At 39.6% G+C, this 24,048-nt stretch overlaps 1 protein-coding gene across 1 annotated transcript in view; it reads right to left on the minus strand.

Moving 5' to 3' along the window:
* Positions 1-24,048, minus strand: part of LOC124608342 (E3 ubiquitin-protein ligase TRIM23-like) — a 69,169-nt gene that overhangs the window by 3,903 nt on the left and 41,218 nt on the right. Inside the window, exons 9-10 of the mRNA XM_047139978.1 lie at positions 23,180-23,419; positions 15,311-15,436 (exon numbers count right to left, since the gene is read on the minus strand). Of these exons, the coding sequence (XP_046995934.1) occupies positions 15,311-15,436; positions 23,180-23,419 (366 nt within the window). The remainder of the gene's footprint in view (positions 1-15,310; positions 15,437-23,179; positions 23,420-24,048) is intronic.

Below are 24,048 nucleotides of genomic sequence, written 5' to 3' on the forward strand. Positions count from 1 at the left end.
TTCCAACATAATGGTACATGTATCCACTATGCTACCGAAGTCAGACAGTTTCTGGATGAATAGTTTGGAGGTCACTGGATAGGTAGGAGATGTCCTATCTAATGCCCACCACAGTCCCCTGGTCTATCATCTGCTGACTTTTATCTGTGTGGACATTTGAAATCAATTGTGTATGATGTAAAAATCAACAATGCAGCCCATCTTTGTTGGTGTACTGACGAGGCATGGGCCTTTCTTGACTCACATATGCAACAGGACTGTCAAAAAATGACTCCAATTGTGTGTTCACCACAATGGAGGTCATATTAAGCTTATGCTGTAATGCCGACTATGAGAAGTGTCCTAAACTTTAATGGGTCATATCTCCTAGACAAACAAAGATCTCTTAAAACAGATTTCACATCTGTATTCATGAGAAAAAGGCTCTTCAAAATGATCTGCCATGTGACCCCCTTACCATTTGAAACACGTCACACAAATCCAAGACAGCGGATTTTAAAATGGCCGCCACTGTTGTCATAGCTCCTATAAGGTGCGCCCACACCTACAGATACCCTGTATTAGACTCCATTATGATTCCTCACATCATTTGACTTTAATAGGGGTATATCTCGACTTTTGTTGCAACCTGTATTGCCTTCTTAGAACTTTTGAAATCTTCCATATTTTCTTCAGTTTTTCTCTCTCCAGGCAAACAGGGCTCATAAAAATGTAGTTATCCACAGTACACATACTCCAAAATAGTCATCAAAATTGTTGGCACATTTATCCCATTGCAATACTAGCTGGTCGATTCCTTCCTTGAAGAAGCTAGTAGGCTGCTGTCGAATCCAGGCCAGGACCCAGTCACACACTTCGTCATCCATTGTGAATCAATGTCCATGAATAGCTTGTTTTACAGGTCCAAACTCATGAAAGTTGCACAGTGAAAGGTTGGATGTTCCAGCGTTTCCCACCGAAACTGCTGCAATGTCATCTTCACTGCATAGGTCGTGTGTGGGTGGGCATTATCATGCAGGAGGGTAATGCCATTGGACAACATGCCACAGCATTTCAACTTGATGGCTTGTCTAAGGTTCTGTAAAGAAGCTCGATTTCATGGCGTCCAACTCCATTTGCCGCCTAAAATCAAATCACTCCTTGCTGTTCCTGCTACTCGCCTGCATGTTCAGTAGTGGATGATCACTTGTGTGAAAGCCTTCTCTTTAGTGTGAAACCACATTGGCACTATGCAACATCAAATGGTGCACATGCATCAGTCTCTCTACCAACAGATGGCGCCATTGTACCCGCAGTTTTGTGGTGCCACCTTACAAGCAAGGCAAAGGCAGACACACTGACCAGGTTTCATTTTTAATGAACCTCACACTTTCTAATCTTAAGCATTTATTTAATGTGTTTTTTGACATCAAGCTGCCATTTTCCCCACCTATTAACTCTTGCTTTTTCATCCTTCTCAATTTCTCAATGGGTTTCTTATTTTTGCTCATTACCTGTATCCTTAAATTGATTTAATGTTACTTTAATTGCCCATGTTCCAGTTAAATCAAAACTTTTCTTCAACTGTTTAGTTGTACTCTGTCAGGGATAATAAGGATTGGTTAGGCTTGTTATTCAATGAAAAGTTGCTGACACAAATGAGAAATGGTAGTGCCTATAATATTTAATTTTGCAGAATTTCATTGATGATTTAATTTCAGTCAGGAAAACAAGTCCTACATTAGTTTAATAATTTTGTATAACTTTCTAGATGAATTTTGTTAAAATTCACACATCTCAAGTCATTTCCTACATCAATGATTACAAAGATAATATTTCTCATGACAAAGTATTAGCCATTAAAGGCCTTGGACAGCTCACATAATACCAACTAGCACTGCAAATGGCATTTTTAACTCATCAGTCCTACGAAATCTAAGCTGTTTTTACCAAGTATCAATAGAGGACTAAAATCATGTTTGAACACAAAGTCAATGATAAAAACTGTTAGCTATTACTGACATTTATCCAGTCATTTCATTATAAAGAAATTTAACAATGGCCTATTTTAAGATTTGTTGGGAACTGCAGTGAGCTAGTGTCATTAAATATTTAAGTAAAGATATTTGTTTATTATGACAGAACTACTTCTGAGTATATTATGTAGGAGACACCACAGAGTCTGGTTAAGACTTCATTTGTAGAACAACTTGTAATGATCTGCATTCCACAAACAACAGTGGGCAAGTATTCAAACTGATTAAATCTTGTGGCAACCGTATTTACATCATGATGTTTCACTGTTTCTTCTGAAATACTAGACATTATTTCTTTAATTTGATTTATGAAATCATTGATAAGGAACGCGGCAGTTGTGAACAATCATTTACAACACTCCCAATCAACTTAACAGCGACACTACCTTGCACTCATTTGACTGTAATTTAAGAAGGTTAGACTCTGCTTGGATTATTAATGTTGCATTAAAAAATAAAAGAAAAATAAAGCTTTACACCACTGAATGAATTTTTGAGCTAGTAAATATAACTGAAACTTCACGTTTTGTAGATGTTATAAGCAACATTCCCATTTCCATTTACAAGGTACTTCAATACCGTTAATGATCCAGGCTCGTTAATGTAATTTTTTATTAATGTTTTTAGGAAGGCAACATTCAAATAATAACAAAAGTTTACCAAAAAAATGAGATTTAATATCAACATCTGACTTCATTTTGCTTTTGCTATGTCTTTTGCAGATTATTTAGAAGAAAAAGTGTTACTGGTATCATTAAATAACCTTACTGATTTCCACGTAGGTTCTTCTGTGTTGGATTGTACTACTCTGTTTATGTCAACTTGGTGCCATTTCAACCAAGCAGTGTACTCACTACTAAGTAAACAAGTGTCTTCTTAGTCTCAATTTTGTTTAGAAGATGAGTAAGGGCTTCACTACCTTGCTCCACAGGTGTTAGAAAAATTACTACTGATGCAAAATTTATGGACACAATATTTTTAGATTAATTCTCCTGCCAGAGTCTTTTAGAAAAACTACACATCAGAGCACAGTGACAGCACCACATTAGGAAAACAGACATGTTCGTGCACAAGCCAAATGTTGACAGGGAATAACAAAGTCCAGGTCAGTGTCCAGAAAGTAATAAGTATCACAAAGTCATCACAAATAAGACCATCTGAGAGCATGTAGTACCCATCCGAGAGCTGAGATGATTGAAGCTAAGATGGTGCATATGACTCCTTAATTCTGCCACTGTTGCCCAGGTAAACTGGCACCATTGCACGGATCACTCCGCATCGTGACTAACAATTTCGTGGGTTATATGCATAATTACACTGATGAATACATCAATAGATTTGGAGTTATTACAATAACAGCAAAATAGTGGTTTGTATTACAAAATACTGGAAAGAGACCCAGCATTTCAATTTACCAGATGGAACATAAAATTATTTTACTGAGCTACACAGCCATATAAGAACAGTCAGCAATGAGTTTTTCCTAAAATAAAAAAGAACCTACCGAGTCTCCAGGAGGTATTGTCTGTTTTAATTGGAATAAAGTACTCTCATTGCCACAGTTAAAAAGAATTTTAAAAAAAATCAACACTCTGCCAAACATGGGCAATGAAACAACTATTTCATTGTGAACCTGAATAAGCAATGGATCCTGTCTCATCTGTGAACCTGATTTAGCAATGGATCCTGTCTCGTCTGCAGGAAGCAGGTGATTGTCACTACTAATCCACTTGACTGCAAGTGGCATGTCAAAGGTAGATACAGGAGTCCTGTACAGGGTAGGCAGGGACCACACTGGACTCAGGGTGATATACTAATTACCCTAACCATCAAGTTCAAGGTGCTGTCTTTCACTGAAACTGAGCCACTGACACTCACTTCACCTGTTTTGGGCAAATCCGTTTTGTCCTGTGTCAAGAGGAAGCAAACGCAAAAGGGTAGGGGTCTATTAATCATCGGCAGTTCAAACATATGGCAAATAATGGTGCTTCTTAGGGAATGTACGCCTGGGAGCCTCATTCAACATGTTGAAGAGGCTATTCTGGCAGCCACTGAGGGGACAGGGTGAAACCAGCTGCAGATCATGGTGTACATTGGAAGAAATGATGCCTGTCATCTGGGCTCTGAGGACATACTTGGATCATTCCAGTGACTGGCAGAGAAGGTTGAGAAGATCAGCCTTGCACGTGATGGAGTTTCAACAAAGCTCACAGTTTGTAGTACTGTCCCCAGAACTGATCATTGTCCTCTGGTTTTGAGTTGAGTGGAAGATGATGATGATGATGTTTGGTTTGTAGGGCACTTAACTGCGCAGTTATTAGTGCTCGTACAAATTCCCAGTCTTTACACAGTCCAGTCTCACCACTTTCATGAATGATGATGAAATGATGAAGACAACGCAAACGCCCAGTCCCCGGGTGGACAAAATCCACAACCGGCCGGGAATCAAACCTGGGACCCCGTGATCCAGAGGCAGCAATGCTAGCCACTAGACCACGAGCTGCGGGCTAGCTGTTGAGTGGAAGGATTGAACCAGGTTCGAAGATTCTCTCACAAGCTAGGCTGCAACTCCTCAACTTGTGCCAGAGGGTTGAGAACTGTAGGGTCCCACTAAATGGATCACGCGTGCACTACACATCACAGGTAGCTGACTGAGTGTGGGATGCTCAAAAGGTTGTTTAGATTAAACAGGTCTCTATCACGTCCATATAACAACAGGTGTAGGAGACCCAAAAGCATTAGTTAAGATTCAGAGGAATGCCCCCCACCCCACTCCCACCTCCCAAATCACACAGGCAAGAAATCCTAGCAGTTAACTGCCAAAGTATTAAGCATTCCTAACAAAGTGCCAGAGTTTGAAGCCCCCTTGAAAAGCAACTCAATTAATATTAGGTACAGAAAGCTGGTTGAAACCTGAAACTGATAGCAGTGAGATTTTTGGGGAAAATTTAAGTGTATATTGAAAGGATAGGCAGACAGGAAATGCAGGCGGTGTATACATTGAAATAAAAATTGAAAGTGCATGCAAGACTGATTGGGCAGGACTCAGTATCATGGGTGGGCATAAAATAGACTGGATCCATCTGCCACCCACCAGCCTCATTTCACAATGTAACCAAAAACTTTAAAGAAAAATCTCAATTCGCTTGTACGTAAGTTCCCAAATCAACTGGAAAATTACAGTTTTGTTAGTGACTGGATATGATTAGACATCCTGTAAAACACAACTAAATGCTTTCTCTGAAACCTACCTAGAACAGATACTTTGTACCCCCACTCACAATGGGAATATATTGGACCTAATGGCAACATCTTTGAGGATATGCGTGTCAATCTGGTGTCAGTGACCATAGTGCAATTGTGGCAACAATGATTACCAAAGTACAAAGGATAACTGAAACAAGTAGAAAGATATATATGACCAGTAAACTAGATAAAAAAGCAGTAGTGACATATCTCAATGAGAAACTTGAAACATTCAGCAGAGGGCAGGAGCATGAAGAGAAACTATGGCTCCAGTTTAAAAGAATAGCTGACCATGCACTGAACAGATACGTACCCAGCAGAATGGTTCACAATGGGAGGTTCCCTCCACTGTATACAGTCACCTTAAAGAAACTTCTGAAGGAACAGAGATTACTGCATAATAGGAGATGCTGAATGAAACGTGTTTGACTGTTAAGAGAGTAATGTGTGAAGCCTTCAATGACCAGTGTAGCGGAATATTATTAAATGATCTATCAAAAAACCCAAAGAAATGCTGATCGAATGTAAAAACTGTTTGTGGCACCAAAGTTAGCATTCAGTTACCCACGGATAAGACAGGAATTGAAACTGAAGATAGCAAAGCAAAAGTAGAAATGTTTAACTCTGTTTACAAATGTTCCTTTACAAAGGAAAACTCAAGAGTACCCCCCCACCCCCAATTTAATTCTTGTACCATTGAAAAGATGAGTGAAATAGGTATTAGTGTGAATAAATTCTCAACAGCTGAAATCATTAAAACTGAGCAGAGCCCCAAAGTCTGATGGAATCTCAATCAGATTCTATACTGAACATGCAGCTGAGTTGGGTCCTCTTCGAACTATAAATTTTCATACATCTTTGAACAAAACACAATGCTCCATAGTTGTAAGAAAGCACTGGTCACACCTGTCTACAAGAAGGATAGCAGAAGTGACTCATAACATACTGTAGAATCTTACAATCTATTCTGAGCACAAACTTAATGGGGTTTCTTGAACAGAATGGCCTACTCCATGGCATCCAGTACGGTTTCTGAAATCATAGATTATGCAAAATCCAACTAACATAAGGTACTGAAGGCTTTGGATCAAAGCAGTCAGATAGATGAGGTATTTCTTGACTCTCGAAATGCGCATGACTCAGTACCACATCCATCCTTATTGTTAAAATTACGATCATATGGGGAATCAAACGAAACCTGTGACTAGACTGAGGGTTTCTTGATAGGAAGAACACAGCATGTAATCTTGGATGGAGACTCATTATCATATGTTGCAGTAACTTCAGGTGTGCCCTAGAGAAGTGTGTTGGGACCCTTGCTGTTCATGTTGTACGGGTGTCGATGAAAGTTTACCCTGATTTCCAGATAAAATATAAGTTATGTTTATGATGGTAACATTTGTTTTTTGTTACAGGTCTACTAGCGAACCCATGATGTTTCTGTACAGCACTGTCTCATTCAACAAGTCCCATAGTGCTCAGAGCCATTTGTCTCATTCAACACTTTCGCTACAATAAGCACCATGTGAACTTTATCCTAAAAATGGCTCCCCCCTAAGGAGAAAGCTCAGTGTTTTGTGTAGCAAGCAGAAACCAAATCACTAATTAATGAAAGTTTGTGTCCAATTATGGAAAGAAAGCAGCTGATGTCAGATTAATCAGATCATGGATGGAAACTTTTTTAGCAACGGGGTCTGTTCAGAAATGGATAAGCAGCAGCAAACAACCTGTTTCGGAGAAGACTGTGCAGCCCGTTCAGACTGCATTCACGAGGTCTCAACAAAAATTGATTAGACAAGCTTCACGGAGCTTCAAGTGTCAAAGAGTACAGTGAAGAAAATAGTTCGCAAATATCTTAAATGTTCAGAAACTACAACCAGATGATTGCCAAAAACATGAATAATTCGCAACGGATAAGCTGAACTGTTTGGATGAGGAAAATGATTTCTTGAAATGTGTGTGTTTTTATGATGAGGCTATATTTCATATTCGTGGCTCAGTTAACTGTCATAATGTATGGGTCTTGGGAGCAGAAAATCCTCACATAGTATGAGAACACATTTGGGACAGTCCAAATGTTAATGTGTGGTGCAGGTTAATGTGTGATCGAGTGATTGGCCCATTTTTCTTCTTCAAAAGTAACGTTAAGTGATTTGTCTACCTACAAATGTTGGCACTACAGGATATGCAAGACACTGTCACCTTTATCAGCAAGGTGATGCTCCTCCTCATTAGGCTCTAGAAGTCTGTGATTCTCTTAATGAGACCTTCGCCAACAGGTAGACTGTCTGAGACTGCCCAATGTCATGGCCCCCTACAGCACCTAACACTGCCCCTTTAGATTTCCTTCTATGGGGGTATGTGAAAGATATTGTGTACAAAACAGCGGTTCCTAATACTGTGACACTGCAGTGTAATTAATGTAGGAAATATTGCAGGGAGAGTTCCCACCTGTGGAATTCAGAAAAGCTGGTGTTGGTGGGAAGGATACAGATGCACAGGCTTTGAAGCAGTCATTGAAATGATGAGTGTTGTGTTAGGCAGTGTACTCAGCAAGAGGATGGTCCAGTTGTTTCTTGGGCACAGACAGCTTCTTGATTGCCATGCCCAAGTAAAATGCAGCACAGTGGTTGCAACTTAGCTTGTAGATCATGACTGGTTTCATAAGTTGCCCTGCCTTTGAGGGGATATGTGGTGTTTGTGACCAGACTGGAGTAGATGGGAGGATATTTGGAACAGTTCTTGCAACTAGGTCTATTGCAGGGATAGGAGCCATGAGGCAAGGGGTTGCGAGCAGGGGTCGTGTAAGGATGAACGAGTATATAGTGTAGGTTTTGTGGGTGGCAGAATACCACTGTGGGAGGGGTGGGAAGCATAGTGAGTAGAACATTTCTCATTTCAGGACATGACGAGAGTTAGTCAAAACCCTGGCGGAGAATGTAATTCAGATGCTCCAGTCCGGGTTGGTACCGAGAAATGCTCTTCTCTGGCTGGATGGTGGGACTTTTGGAGGTGGTGGGTGGCTAGAAAGATAAGGCACAGTAGATATGTTTTTGTACAAAGCTGGGAGGGTAATTACAATCTGTAATGGCCACAGTGAGACACTGGGTCCAAGGACCGCAAGTCACTGCAGATGCTATGGCCAAGTGTGGCTAGGCACTATGGGAGGGACTTCTTGGTGTGGAATGGGTGGCAGCTGTCAAAGTTCAGGTATTGCTGGTGTTTGGTAGGTTTGATATGGACAGAGGTACTGGTGTAGCTGTCCTTGAGGTGGAGAGCAACATCAAGGAAAGTGGCTTTTTGGGTTGAGTAGGACTAGGTGAAGCAAAAGGGGGAGAAGGTGCCAAGGCTCTGGAAGAATATGGAAAGGGTGTACACCTTCAGCAGTGGTTAATGGAGAGTACAACAACCACATATCCCGTCTCTCCAACTATGATATCGCAGCACAGCGTTCATAACACTTTCATTACTTACGAACCGCTTCCTACTCGACTACACCTTCAGCAGTGGATAATGGGGAGTACAACAACCACATATCCAAATGCATGTAAGCCCATCTGTCCAGCTATGATATCGCAGCACAGCGTTCATAATACTTTCGTTACTTACGAAGTACATCCTTTTCGACTATATCCTCCGCACTAGCTTTGGGATGATGCAAAATTATTACAAAATAGCTGAGAAAGCGGGACTTCATGTGAATGAAGAAAAGACAGAATATCTAGTCATAAGTAAAAAACTCCAAAAGAATACACCACTGACCGTAAATGGTCTCACTTTCAAGGCAGTTGACCACTTCAAGTACTTAGGGAGTCTTTTTAGCAGAGACAATAGAGCAGAAATAGAAATAGACGCCCGTCTAGCAGCAGCTAATAGAACCTTTTACAGCTGTATCAAAATTTTAAGGATGAGATCACTTAGTACTGAATTCAAAATCCGTTTTTATCAGTCAACTATTGTACCAGTAGCATTATATGGATGTGAAGCTATTACATTCAGGAAAAAAGATGAAGAAAAACTGTTGATATTTGAAAGAAAAATACTAAGAAAAATATTTGGACCAATCTTCGATGAAAATGTCATGGAGTGGAGGATAAGGAAAAATGAAGAACTACGGGAGCTGTACAAACATAGTACCATTGTGGAAATGTTAAAGAAGAGAAGACTGAACTGGGCTGGTCATGTAGCAAGGATGCCGGAGAACAGACAACCCAAAATAGCATCCACTAAGAAATTAGAAGGAAAGAGAAGAAGAGGAAGACCTCGAATTAGGTGGATGGAGAATATCTGGGAAGATGCAGCTAGGATGGGCATCAACTCTGATTGGACAACAATTTCCCTGGATAGAAATAATTGGAAGAGGCTCGTAGAGCAGGTGTATGGTCGATAAGGCCTTAGCCACGTGTAAAGTTAAAGTAAAAAAAAAAAAAGTCCTCATCCTCAATCTAGAACACGAAAATGTCATCAGTGAATCTGAAATAGGTGAGGGGTTTGGGATTCTGGGTGGTTAGGGAGGATTGCTCTAGATGGCCCATGAATGGGTTGGCATAGGATGGTGCCATGCTGGTGCCCATAGCCGTACCATGGATTTGTTTGCAGGTAATTTTGGGTGAGGATATAGTTGGTCATGGTGACTAGGAAGGAGGATGTTGGCTTGGAATCCATCAGGCACTGGAAACGATAGTGTTAAATAATGGTAAGGTCATGGCGATTAGGGAAGTTGGTGTAAAGGGAGACGGCATCAATAGTGATAAGCAGGGCACCATGTGGTAAAGGAACAGGAACTGTGGAGGGTCGGTGGAAGAAGTGGTTGGTATCTTTTATACAGGCGAGTAGGTTGTGGGTAATGTGCAAAGATGTTGGTCTATGAGAGCAGAGATTCTCTCAGTGGGGCACAGTAACTGGCCCCAATGGGGTGTCCTGGGTGGTTGGGTTTATGAACTTTAGGAAGCATTTAGAAGGTGGAGATGACCTCTGGGGACAGGTTCTGGGATGGGCCTAAAGATTTGAGGAGAGACCGGAGATCCTGCTGGATTTCTGGAATGGGTCACTGTGGCAGGATTTGTAGCTGGATGAATCTGACAACTGGTAGAGTCCTTCTGCTAGGTAATCCTTGCAGTCCAAAAAGCAGCGGTGGAGACTTTATCAGCAGGCAGGATTATAAGGTCAGTCAAGGTCAACATTTAAATGATTTCAGCATATGCACCCCTGGTCACATGCAAAATATCAGGCCAGTATTCAGTCTCTTGCCGCACATTCTACAATGTGTCTGGCATCATTGTGCCAAGGGCATCTCAGATGCGTTGTTGCAGTGTCACAGTATTAGGAACTGCTGTTTTGTACACAGTATCTTTCACAAACACCCAGAGAAGGAAATCTAAAGGGGCAGTGTTAGGTGCTGTAGGTGGCCATGGCATTGGGCAGTCTCTGACAGTCAATCTGTTGGCAAAGGTGTCATTAAGACAATTACAAACCTCTAGAGCCTAATTAGGAGGAGCATCACCTTGCTGTGAAAGGTGACAGTGTCTTGCATATCCTGTAGCAACAACAATTAGAGGTAAACAAATCCACTTAACGTTACTTTCAAAGAAGACAAATGGGCCAATCACTCAATCACCCATTAACCCGCACCACACCTTAACATTTATATTGTCCCAAATGTGTTCTCATACGATGTGAGGGTTTTCTGATCCCAAGACCCATACATTATGATAGTTAACTGAGCCACGAACATGAAATGTAGCCTCATCATAAAAACACACACACTTCAAGAAATCATTTTCCTCATCCAAACAGTTCAGCTTGTCGATTGCAAATTGTTCATGTTTTTGGCAATCATCTGGTTGTAGTTTCTGAACAATTTTTTACTTGTGCGCATAAAATTTAAGATATTTGCGAACTATTTTCTACACTGTACTCTTTGGCACTTGAAGCTCCGTGAAGCCTGTCTAATCAATATCTGTGGAGACCTCACGAATGCAGTCTGAACTGGCTGCACAGTCTTCTCCGAAACAGGTGGTCTGCTGCTGCTTGTTCATTTCTGAATGGACCCCGTTGCTAAAAAAGTTTCCATCCACAATCTGATTAATCTGACATCAGCTGCTTTCTTTCCATAACTGGGCACAAACTTTCATTAAATAGTGATTTGGTTTCAGCTTGGTACAGAACACACTGAGCTTCTTCCTTAGGGGGGAGCCATTTTTATGATATAGCTCACATGGTGCTCCTTGTAGCGAAAGTATTGAATGAGACACTGCTGTACAGAAACTTCATGGGTTCGCTAGTAGACCTGTAACAAAAAACAAATGTTACCATCATAAACATAATTTATATTTTATCTTGAAATCAGGGTAAACTTTCATGGACATCCTGTACAACATGAACAGCAAGGGTCCCAACATATTTTTCCGGGGCACATCTGAAGTTACTGCTACATATGATAATGAGTCTCCATCCAAGATTACATGCTGTGTTCTTCCTGTCTAGAAATCCTCAGTCTAGTCACAGATTTTGCTTGACACCCTACATGACCTTACATTTAACAATAAGGATGGATGTGGTACTGAGCCAAATGCTTTTCGGGAATCAAGAAATACTGCATCTATCTGTCTGCTTTGATCCAAAGCCTTCAGTACCTTATGTTAGTTGGATTTTGTATGATCTATGATTTCGGAATCCATACTGGTTGCCGTGAAGTAGGTCATTCTGTTCAAGAAACCCCATTAAGTTTGTGCTCAGAATAGATTGTAAGATTCTACTGTAAGACATGGGTCACTTCTGCTATCCTTCTTGTAGACAGGTGTGACCTGTGCTTTCTTCCAACTATGGGGCATTGTGTTTTGTTCAAAGATCTATGATAATTTATAATTAGAAGAGGACCTCCTCAATGTAGTCTCCTAAATATCGTTTTTGCTTCCAATCTTATGTTTTCTCTGTATATTACCTGAACTGCATTTTCTTTTGTAATAAAGACTGTTACATTGTGTTGTAACTTTCACACACTGGTTCCTATTTGTTACCAGTAATTTTTAAAATTGCCTCTGCAATGCCTCATTTGCTCATAAGTAATTTCTATTTCGATTACTTCCTGCTAGATGGCGCGAATCTGTTTTCGTGTCCATCTCCTGGTTGTCTCAGCATGTTAGCCATTTCGTCTGATGGTAGTGGCTGTATTATGCCGATCTTGGCCCTACATGACCTTGCAGTTGTCTTTATATTCCACGGAGAATTTTATCTGGCTGACAATTATGTTATACTTTTACATTTTAAATTTTATTCCTATGACATTTCTGTTTGACGAGAGCATTTTTCCTCAGACATTTTAAACCATGGCAGTACATTCTGTTTATAGGTAATTTACGGAAGTAATCCTATTAAGTGTGTATTATTTCAATCTATGTCATTATATTTTTAGGTATTCCATGTAACTTTTTATTCTGGTGAAGACTGCCCAAGTGCAACTGAAACTGTGGTCAATTGACAAAATTTTGTGCAACCAAAGTGGCTGTATATACGTTCTGCATTTAAATAGTGTATGGTTGCTGGATCACAGCCAATAAAATGTTTAAAATTTCAATACGTTACATTCCCGTAACACTCCTGGCCCCAGCCTTTATTACCCATTGTCCTTACCTCTGTAGCCCTTCCCTAATCCTGTTCCAGCACTACACAGCCCTTTGTGCCACTGACACATTCAGACTTATCATTTCTCTCATTTTCTGCCCCCCCCCCCCCCCCCAACTTTCCTCTGCCCGCCCAACTGCACCTAGCTGCCCTACTCTTCATCTTGTCCCTGCACTCGCCCACTTACTGCAGTTTACTGTCCTCCACCCGTACCCTGCTATCCCTGACCCAGACTTCTCCTCACTTCCACCCAGTTACCTTTCCCATCATGCGCTACTGCTCACAGTCTGGCTCCAGCTGCCAGAGACTGTGGTCATGTGTGTGAGCTGCATTTACATGAGTGTGTTCTTGTATGTATATGATGTCTATTTTCGACAAAGGACTTGTTGACTGAAAGCTTACTTTCCAGCAGTCTTTTTGTTAAGCCTATCTGTGACTCTCCATTATACGGTGAGTAGCAACTATCCTTTTCATAATATTGCTACATTCCATCCTGGAATTTCCCTTGTTTAAATGTTGGAGTGCATAATCCGAATTAAATTTTATGCCAGTTTCAAAACTTAATTAGTAGAGGCATAAGTTTTATTTACTGTGCACAATAAATAATTACACTGTCTTGTTATCAGGGTAAACATTTGTGGACACCCTGTATATTAATGAACTTTCGGACAATATTAACAGTTACCTCTGACTTTTTGCAGATGATGCGCAAAGATTGGCAACTTGCTTTACATGTTCAAAAATGTAAAACTGTGCACTTCACAAAATTAGTAATTGTAGTATCCTACGACTATAATACCAATTAGTCACAATTGGAATTGGTCAAACCATACAAATAGCTGGGTACAGCACTTTTTAGGGATATGAAATGGAATGATCAAGTAGGCTTAGTCGTAAGTACGGCACGTGGGAGACTTTGGTTTATGGGTAGAATGCTGGGGAAATGCAGTTAATCTACAAAGGAGAATGCTTGCAAATCACTCATGCCATTACAGAGTACTGCTCAAGTGGGGGGTACCTGTACCAAACAGGACTGACAGGGGATACTGAATGTATACAGAGAAAGGCAGCATGAATGGTCACACGTTTATTTGACCCATGAGACAGTGTCACAGAGATACTGAAGAAACTGAACTGTCATACTCTTGAAGAAATATGAAAACTATCCTGACAAGGCCTACTTATGAAGTTTCATGAACTGGCTTTAAATGATGAATCTAGGAAGATACTACAAACCCCTAAATATCACTCACATAGGGATTGTGAGGACAAGACTAGATTAATTATATTATGCTCACTGGCATTTAAAATAACCATTCTTCCTGCACTACATACATGAATGGAATGGGAAGAAACCTTAACCTCTGTTACAATGGGTCATACACTCTGCCATGTACTTCCCAGTAGTTTACAGAATGTAGTTGTGAATGGTGACGTAGAGGCAATCTGACAATCCACATTCAAAATTTTTGTGTTGTTTACTTATGTACTTACAAATATACGTATTTCAATGACAGTGTGAGAATTACATTTTGCAACAAATTGCTATTTACTGTGAATGTAAGACTATTAGCATTAGTCAGTTATTACAGATATTGGTAAGTAATGTAATGGTGCTAGTGACTTACAAGAATATTGTATATACAATGATATTTCAGCAAACTTTAGCAGCACTTTGAAGTGTGTTCAACTGGTAGCCCTCACTTAACTAATGTCATATCATTTCAGTATCAGTAAACATTTGTAGTACACTCCTTCTTCTTCTTAAGGAAAGAATGTACTAATATATTCTCTCCCTTGAGCAAACTTACTAGTGCAGACAGAGTATGTCAAATCCTTGGCATCTGAAACTGATGACTGAGACAGGGGCAATACACATTTCAAATTCTGGAATAAGGATTGATCTTCACAATAGCAACCAACATACGTTTTCAACTGGTTTCCATATTGGTCTCAGAGCTCAGAGTTGATAGTACACAGCCTGAGGCATTATGGAATAGTTAACCTGATAATGAAGTAAGTGTTTGTGTGTGTGTGTGTGGGGGGGGGGGGGGGGGGGGGAGGGGGTTGCACTGCAGAGAGAGAGAGAGAGAGAGAGAGAGAGAGAGACTTGTCTACAGTAAGCATGTTCAAGAGGATATGGGTCTTATTACTTATGAAAGAAATAGACAGGCTTGCACAGGGCAGACTAGCATGGAGAGCTGTATCAAACCAGCCTCTGGAGTGAAAAAAAAAAAGCCCAAATCAACATGTACGTCTCACTCCATATTTGTGCCTTAACACTTGTTATATTCGCATGTTAAAGGCACCTCATCATTAAAAATACATAGTTCAATAAACATTTCATGAACTATTACAGAGTAGCAGAATGTACTTTATCTACAACAACTTTTTAAAGAGATCTGCTGTTTAAATGTTCTACGTACCTGTTTATTAGCAAATATCAAAAGAGAAGCATCCTTTAATTCCTTTTCAGACACCAATTTTGATAATTCATTTTGAGCTTCTGGAAGTCGTGATATATTACTTGAATCAATCACAAAAACAACAGCCTGAGGAAAAAAAAAAGCTGTTAATGTGAAATGTGGAAAATAATTAAAACATAGATGACTTGAAAAAATACAAAAACTGACAAGAGACCTTCAGTATTAAAATGAAAGGACAGAGGTGCTGGATAAAGTAATATAAGGCAGGAGTTGTGACATTTAAAAACTTTCCAGGTTTACTGATTTTTGCATGGAACTTCAGGCAATTTGTCAAATGTCCATACCATGATGGCTAGATATTTTTGTCCACAGTTTTCTGATCATCTTCAGGTATCAACAGAGAGTTATGATACAATGCTTGAATCTTCAACAACGTAAAAATAATTTGTGGAAAAATTAAAACAATTTGTGGAAAAAAATTGCAGAGGGCCAGACGTCTATCAACTGAAATATCATGAGAGCAAGTTATCAAAATCTGTTGGATTCTCTGTTGTTTCATAAAGTAAGCCTAGGTTTTTTCTGTACTCATTGTAATAAAAAATTCTGTTTTTCATCCTACTATTGTGTAAATGAACTTATCTTATGCATTATAAATGAAATGAAACAAAGTCCTTGAGAATCATGCCTGAAAATGTAAACAAACACAAAAACTGACAAAATTAATAAAATACTTGTTTCAGCTTAACCAATAAACTGTATAATGGGAAAATATCATGATGTGTCCACCTTAGTGCATTGTTTTTTGTTTAAACCTATCTTTTCATTCCAAATATTATTATTAGCAAAAAGTATTCTTTTGTGAAACTCTGCTTGAACATTAAAAATCATCTAGAGCTTTAGTGATACAGCTAGTATCAGGTACACACAGAAAGAGCAGTTCTACAGTTAAACACAAATGACTGGAAAAAAATAGATAAGAAATACCTGTACAAGCAAACAATGAGAATAATTGACTAAGAACTTTCTCTGTGTTCTTGACAAATGCATGCAACCAATAGTATTGCTGAAAAAAAAGCCTAATATTAGTCTAATGAATGGCAGTATGTTGTAGGTAAATAAGTAGTATTGTATTTCACATATGCACAGTGTGTTTTGTAAGGTGGAAAAGATAAAAAAATCAGTAAGGGAAGCACGTCAAGATATGGACATTCCTCAATATTCTTTAGTTTATCAATAAATATATAGAGATGTTTGTGAATTTTCATTTATACATTTCTCATTACAGGACAGAAATGTCTACAAACATGCCTTTGAGCATCAACAAATATTATCTACCCGTATTTTACATGAAAGTCTCTTCAGTGGCTAAATTTTCACCATCATACAAAACTGACGACATTAAATGAGATTTCACATCTATAAATAAAGTTGTAACAAATATGATTTCTGGGGAGGGGTGGAGCAACTAACTCTACTTTGTCAGCCAGAGGAATAAGCGAAAGCATGTTTTCTTGAGAAACTGATCAATCAAGAAATGAATTGAAACAAAATGATTAATTGCTAGTAAGTAAAGAGAGAGAAAGGAGCAAGGGGGAAACATTCTGAATTACATAAACATGCTGCAAAAAGCATTCAGCACATAGTGCAAAGAAAGATCTTGGCACAACAATTTTATTGGTGTAATTGCATTTGTATATTCCTTAACTGTCTCATTATTCAATGCAGCTCTAACATAAAAGGCAACAAAAAGCTTTCCATTTCAGCCACCACAATCTGCACCATAATTTATTTTCTAAAATGTGTGTGTGTGTGTGTGTGTGTGTGTGTGTGTGTGTGTGTAGCAAGGCGCGTGCGTGCTTATGTGTGTGTGTGTGTGTGTGTGTGTGTGTGTGTGTCAGTAAATAGCAATTTTATACACTTTCAGGATGTCCCAGTATGATTAGTCAACCACCGAAAATGCAAACCTTTATTTACAAATATCATCAGAGGCTACAACAACAAAAATACAATTTAATTTAAAAAACATTACAGGCACATAAATATTATACTGTGTGGTCAAACCTTACTCAGGGAGTTCCATGAACAAAACACTGGTGAGTTCATTCCAAACTGCCTTTACAGTAAAAACAGTTTGTCATGCTCAACATGAGTCATCAGAATAATGCAAATCATTATCACCACATAAAATAAAGCAACTGATTGAAAGTGATGAATTAAGGGTCATGCATGCCCAATTGATTTGTTGTCACATGTGCAACGCTTACACCACCAAACTTTCCATGCAAAAGGTGCAGGTACTCGAGCATGCATGTATCGGCTGATCATACCACACCACACATTCAAGTGGAAACATTCCTGATGTCAACTCTGGATATTGGCAGGGAATTCAAACATCAACTGGCAGTGCAGATTCGTAAGTCCATGCCACTGGAATCCTCTTCCCACACATCTTCCATGCTTTATGACTTCTTGGCTACATCTTTACCACTTTAAGTTGATAGCAATTTTTTGTTCGTAATCTAGACTGTAGAATGCATTTTTAGCAGTTGGCACTTCTGGGACATCCTGCACATGCAGTGAAATGATTCACTTACTGACAGAAATTTTGCCAATGAGACACCCAACAACAAAAGGAAAAAAATTACATGTTGCCCTTCCTTAAAAGCATCATGTGCTGATTTGATTTGTTATTTTTCAAAAGCAACTGTACATTTTTATGAACTGTTTTCTGCAGCTTATTTCACAGTCCTCTGAGGATATTTTGTTGTCACTAAAATAGTACACATGCACTCAATGACTAAGAAATCTCAAATTGTTAACAGAGTTTAATCAACTACTATTCATGGTTTCTTACATAAAATAAGACACTGGCTGTTTTTTTGACCACCATTTGACAGTTCTGAATGGCACATACACTTGCAGCTACTCTCATATTCAACACACACTGTATGCTAACAATGAAAAACAGATATGACAGTTAAAAAATGTGTGTACAATATTAATAATGGAAGGGGTAAAAGTAACCCCTCACTGTACAGCTGAGTCACTGAACAGTTAACAGGCACATGAACAAGACTGAAATTATTGCTAATATTTAGGACACTGCCCTCCCTAGAGATAACTGACAAAAACATACATATACAGATTTATAAAATAGAATACAGTTTGTTATAGTTGAAAGAATGTAAAATATCTTTCGCTGTTGTTTACAAATACTCCCTTAATCTTACTACCCCCCCCCCCCTTCCCCCCTTCCTTTCCCCATTAAAAAGCGAAGAACTTCTTCTCTCTTGCAAATTCCCCCATCAAAAATGAATTACTATCATCAAGCTACAGGAATTTACAAATATTTACATTTATTTCTTCATAAAAGCTTCATGAATCATCTTGTGGTTTACAGCAAAGGGTGCCTGAAAGCAATATTGTTTGTCATTTTGTTATTATGCTCACAGACCAAGGAGATGAAAAATAGCCCATGGAGATGAAAAATAGTTTCCATACATTTCCATATTTGGGAATAGGCCTATTACTCCTCATCTTACACTCCATGATCAAAAGTATCCAGACACCTGCCTGAAAATAACTTACAAGTTCATGGTGTCCTCCATCGGTAATGCTGGAATTCAATATGGTGTTGGCCCACCCATAGCCTTGATGACAGCTTCCACTCTCACAGGTATATGTTAAATCAGGTGCCAGAAGGTTTCTTGGGGAATGGCAACCCATTCTTCATGGAGTGCTGCACTGAGAAGAGGTACTGATGTCGGTTGGTGAGGCTGGGTACGAAGTCTGCATTCCAAGACATCCCAAAGGTGTTCTACAGGATTCAGGTCAGGACTCTGTGCAGGTCAGTCCATTACAGGGATGTTACTATCGTGTAATCACTCCGCCACAGGCCATTCTTTATGAACAATCTCCATCCCCGAATTGCTCTTCAACAGTGCGAAGCAAGAAAGTACTTAAAACATCAATGCGGGCCTGTGCTGTGATAGTACTATGCAAAACAAGGGGTGCAAGCCCCTCCATGAAAAACACAACCACACCATAACATCACCGCCTCCAAATTTTACTGCTGTTGGCGCTACACATGTTGGCAGATGACCTTCACCGGGCATTCGTCATACCCACACCCTGCCATCAGATCGCCACATTGTCTATCGTGATCCGTCAGTCCACACAATGTTTTTCCACTGTTCAGTCATCCAGTGTTTACACTCCTTACACCAAGTGAGGCGTCGTTTGGCATGGACCGGGGCGATGTGTGGCTTATGAGCGGCCGCTCAACCATAAAATCCAAGTTTTCTCACCTCCTGCCTGTCATAGTACTTGCAGTGGATTCTGATGTAAATCAGCGCACACTCCGCTGCAGAGTGAAAATCTCATTCTGGATTCTGATGTAGTTTGGAATTTCTGTGTAATGGTCTGGATAGGTGTCTGCCTATTACAAATTACGACCCTCTTCAACTGTCAGCAGTCTCTGTCAGTCAACAGACAAGGTTGGCTTGTACATTTTTGTGCTGTACATGTCCCTTCACATTTCCACTTCACTATTATATTGGAAACAGTGGACTTAGGGATGTTTAGGAGTGTGGAAATCTCGCATACAGACATATGACACAAGTGACACCCAATCACCTGACCACGTTCGAAGTCTTTGAGTTCCGCAGACTACTGAGGTCACTGATATGGAGTACCTGGCAGTAGGTGGCAGCACAATGCACCTAATTTGAAAAACGTTTGTTTTTGGAGGTGTCCGGATACTTTTGTTCACATAGTGTATCACTATAAAAAGAAGGAAGATTATGGTCTTTTGTTCTATTAGATTAGATTACTTTTTGTTCAATATCCATACTGATGAGATCCTCAAGGATGTAGATGATCTCATAAAATAAGAATAAATAAGAACCCAAACAATGGAAAATCCAGGGTAGAATGTAACAATATTATGAAATGGAAAGTTGCTACTCACCATATAGTGGAGATGCTGAGTTGCAGATAGGCACAACAAAAAGACTATCACAAATAAAACTTTCAACCAGTAAGGCCTTCGTTAAAAATAGACCACCCACCCACACACACACACACACACACACACACACACACACACACAACTGCAGTCTCAGGCAACTGATGGCACATTGCAAGCAGCAGCACCAGTGCATGATGGGAGTGGTGACTGGGTGGGGGTAAAGAGGAGGCTGGAATGAGGAGGGACTGGGACAGCAGGGTAGGGGTGGCAGACAGTGAAGTGCTGCAGGGGAGCACGCAGGGACAAGGTGGAGAGAGGGTAGGGCAACTATGTGCAGTCGGGAGATTAAATGGAGGGCAGGGGAGAGATGGGGAGGGGGGGGGGGGTAGAGGAAAAAGAGTGACTTCAGTTGCCTGAGGCTGCAGTCATGTGTGTGTGTGAGTTGTCTTTGCATGTGTGTGTGTGTGTATGTGTGTGTGTGTGTGTGTGTGTGTGCGCGCGCGCGACTCAGCATCTCCGCTATATGGTGAGTAGCAACTTTGCTTTTCATAATATTGTTGAATAAATAAGAAACATTTCCAAACAAAAAAAAGGAGCCATACAGATGTTTCTTCCACAGGACAATGACGACGTCATTTGGACAAAGCTCAAACTCAGAATGAATAAGCCACATTGTCTTTAAAGAAATCATCCTGACATTTACTGTAAGCAATTTAGAGAAACTTTCCTTTTATGTTTATTAATTCGATCTGTCTTCCAACTACACACAACAATTTTATGGATGTACCTCTTATATGTTTAGCAAATTACGTCTTTCACTGAAAAGCAATACCTCCATGGAATATCCAGAAGTTGTCTTTATTGGCAACAAGGTTCACATAGGAACTACAACAATTTGGAAACAGTTAATCAGCTACTCAGTAATTATGTTGGGCAAGATAGCAAATTGGTTTAGGTAATGGACATATGTTCAGGATGAGTGAGGTTCAATATCCCTGTTCAGATATCCAGATTTTAGTTTTTAATTATTTCCCAAAATCATTTGGGCTCCGTGCTGGGACTGGTCCTTTAAAAACACCAAAACCAATTTCATGTTTCATTCTCGTCCACTCCTAGCTTCTATTCAACCTCTAATTTTCTATGGATCATTAATTCGAATCTCAATTTCTTCTTCTTCTCCTTCTCTTAGCATTACAACACTGTATGGGTCTTATCATCTTCAACATGTTTCCTCTAATCGTCTTCTCCAGTGCAGTTCTTTACCATTTTCTAACTGTAAAGAGTTTTTTTCATACTCTCCTCCATATACACACACATTCCATGTTCCAAATTTAAGCACTGTTATATCCACAATCCTGTATCTTTGTAAGGACAGACATGCACCCCAGCTCCTTCTGAACACACTGGCCTCCCCACCCAAAACCAAAAGTGCCTTTATCAAAACAGTATTTTCTTAAACAAGGCAGTGTTTTCTTACTCAATACTCCTACTACTTGACAAGCTATTCTCAGCTTACTGTGCACTGCTGTATTAAAACAAAACAAACTTGTAGAACAAACTGTCAAACTATGTATTTTCCTCCTGATTCTTCACTATTAGGACTGTTGTTTGGTTCAAATTTCTTAGATCTGGAACAGCTCATGCATAACCTGCATGACATTTCTTTAGATCTCATGCAGCTTATTTTGATACTAGGCATTCACATACCTGATGGTCATTTACACAGAGCTATCTTCGCCTTAATTTTTTTACTGCCATGGCTACTAGCAAGTTGTAAGTCAGAAGGAGTGGCACAATTGTGTACATCAGCAACAGTCCAACTAGGTGTTGCACCCTGTAATGTTTATGTGTGTTTCCAAGAAATATTACTACTACTAATGAATAAGATACAAAGAGTATCTAACAGCCTCCACTGCTGAATACTAACACAATGTTTTCGCCAGAACAGTTATATTTAAGGATCTCTCTTAAATTGAATTAGTGATAATTTATTTAGTATCTGATAGCGATTCGGATCCATCCAGCCTGAATATCAATATGAAGAAAAGATCAGAGATATTCTGGCTTCATACCAAGACTGCAGCTTGATTACATGGAGGATGCTGCCACTACAGGCAGGTCATGTGGGTCTGTCCACTGACTTGACAATTTCTATAAACATTGTGGCCCTGCACTTGTATGGCAATTCTCATCATTCTCTGAAGCTTTCAATATGTGCCACAGATAGTAGAGTGATTGACCTTGACTGCATTTATGTTTCGTGATTGGGATCGCTCTCAGGACTATGTGTACATGTTTACAACAACTTTCATTACACCCTGGGCTTTGCTTCTGGCTAACTATTCACTTGAACTCTGGCATCAATGACCTCAGAAACTGCCAATTTTTATCACTGCTGGTGCAAGTGATTGTAATCAATGTTCTACCTATGTCTAGCAAGACAGAAAAAAATTACAGAATCAACCTCGCTAGCAACTATATCTTCAGGTGACACAACAGGTTTGATTCCCACAGCCTGTGATCTGAGTGACCTGCCCTTCCTTTTCTAACCTTCCCCAGCTTATCCCTTTGTCCTCCAAGAGGGAAAAACTAGTGGTTCCAAAAGTTAGGATGGTTTTGTGTAGTTTTGTGTGTCTATCAGCAGTACTAAAAATTTTGTCTCTTGTGCAGAAGCACAGACCAGCAATTCTGTCTGATATTTTCTGACGTAAATTTTTGTTTCATGCAGTAATTGATTTTATTTTTAACATGTAGTAAACTGTATATAGAAAACTGTGTGTGATACAAGCTATGCATCACATGAAAAGGCTCTGATGAATTACTAGCACGTACTTAATCATATTTCTACTGAATAAGTAAGAAACAAGAACCCAGAGGAAGAGTAATTACGAGATACTCACCTGAGTATTAAGATAATAATGTTTCCACAAGGGACGCAACTTATGCTGGCCTCCCACATCCCAAATAGTAAATTTCAGGTTCTTGTATTCAACTGACTCTACATTGAAACCAATTGTGGGTATTGTTGCCATAAATTCATTCTGCTTCAATTTGAATAGAATACTTGTCTTGCCGGCACCATCCAGACCCAGAGTAACAACACGCATTTCCATCTTCGGACCAATATGCACCCGGTTGTCCTGCATCAAGTAATTAAAATGAATCATAACACATGCACCACATACCTTGAGGTATTGGAAGTGCAGATAAAAGAAAATGTGTACTAGATGAAGCTTCGTAATAGTGATGATGAAATTTTTGCTGCTCCTAAAAAAGAAAAATCTGCATGGTGTAAAGTGATTTAATTCTATTTTTAAACCTGTAATCCATGTTGCAATGCATGATAAGTGTGGATGTTACTGTAGGATAGCCAAATAGGGAGTGATATGTGGAGACTGCAGATTGAAATTTCCCTGGGGTGGTCATAGTGGGCAACAGAGTAGGGAACTCATTGAGGCTCTCCTACAGAGCTGTAGGTTTAGCAAAAAAAAGACAAGAGAATTGCAAAGCAAAGATTTTTGCCCTTCAGGCTGAATGAATTAGATCACATGAAATTTGAACCAGATAGGTTGAAAGGGGGAAAAGACCTCGGGAACTGAGTGAAGGTAACAAGCACAAGATGGTAGAAGGTAGATTAGGAACAGGATACCAGGTAACAAGTATTGTGAAATCAAGTGCTAGCCTTGGAAAAGTGACCGTGAACATAGGAAATTTGAGCAAAGGTTTTAGCAAAGCGTATCAGGTTACTGTAGTGGGTGGAACAAGAAAC

This window comes from Schistocerca americana, chromosome 1 (assembly GCF_021461395.2).
Source record: "Schistocerca americana isolate TAMUIC-IGC-003095 chromosome 1, iqSchAmer2.1, whole genome shotgun sequence".
NCBI lineage: Eukaryota > Metazoa > Arthropoda > Insecta > Orthoptera > Acrididae > Schistocerca > Schistocerca americana.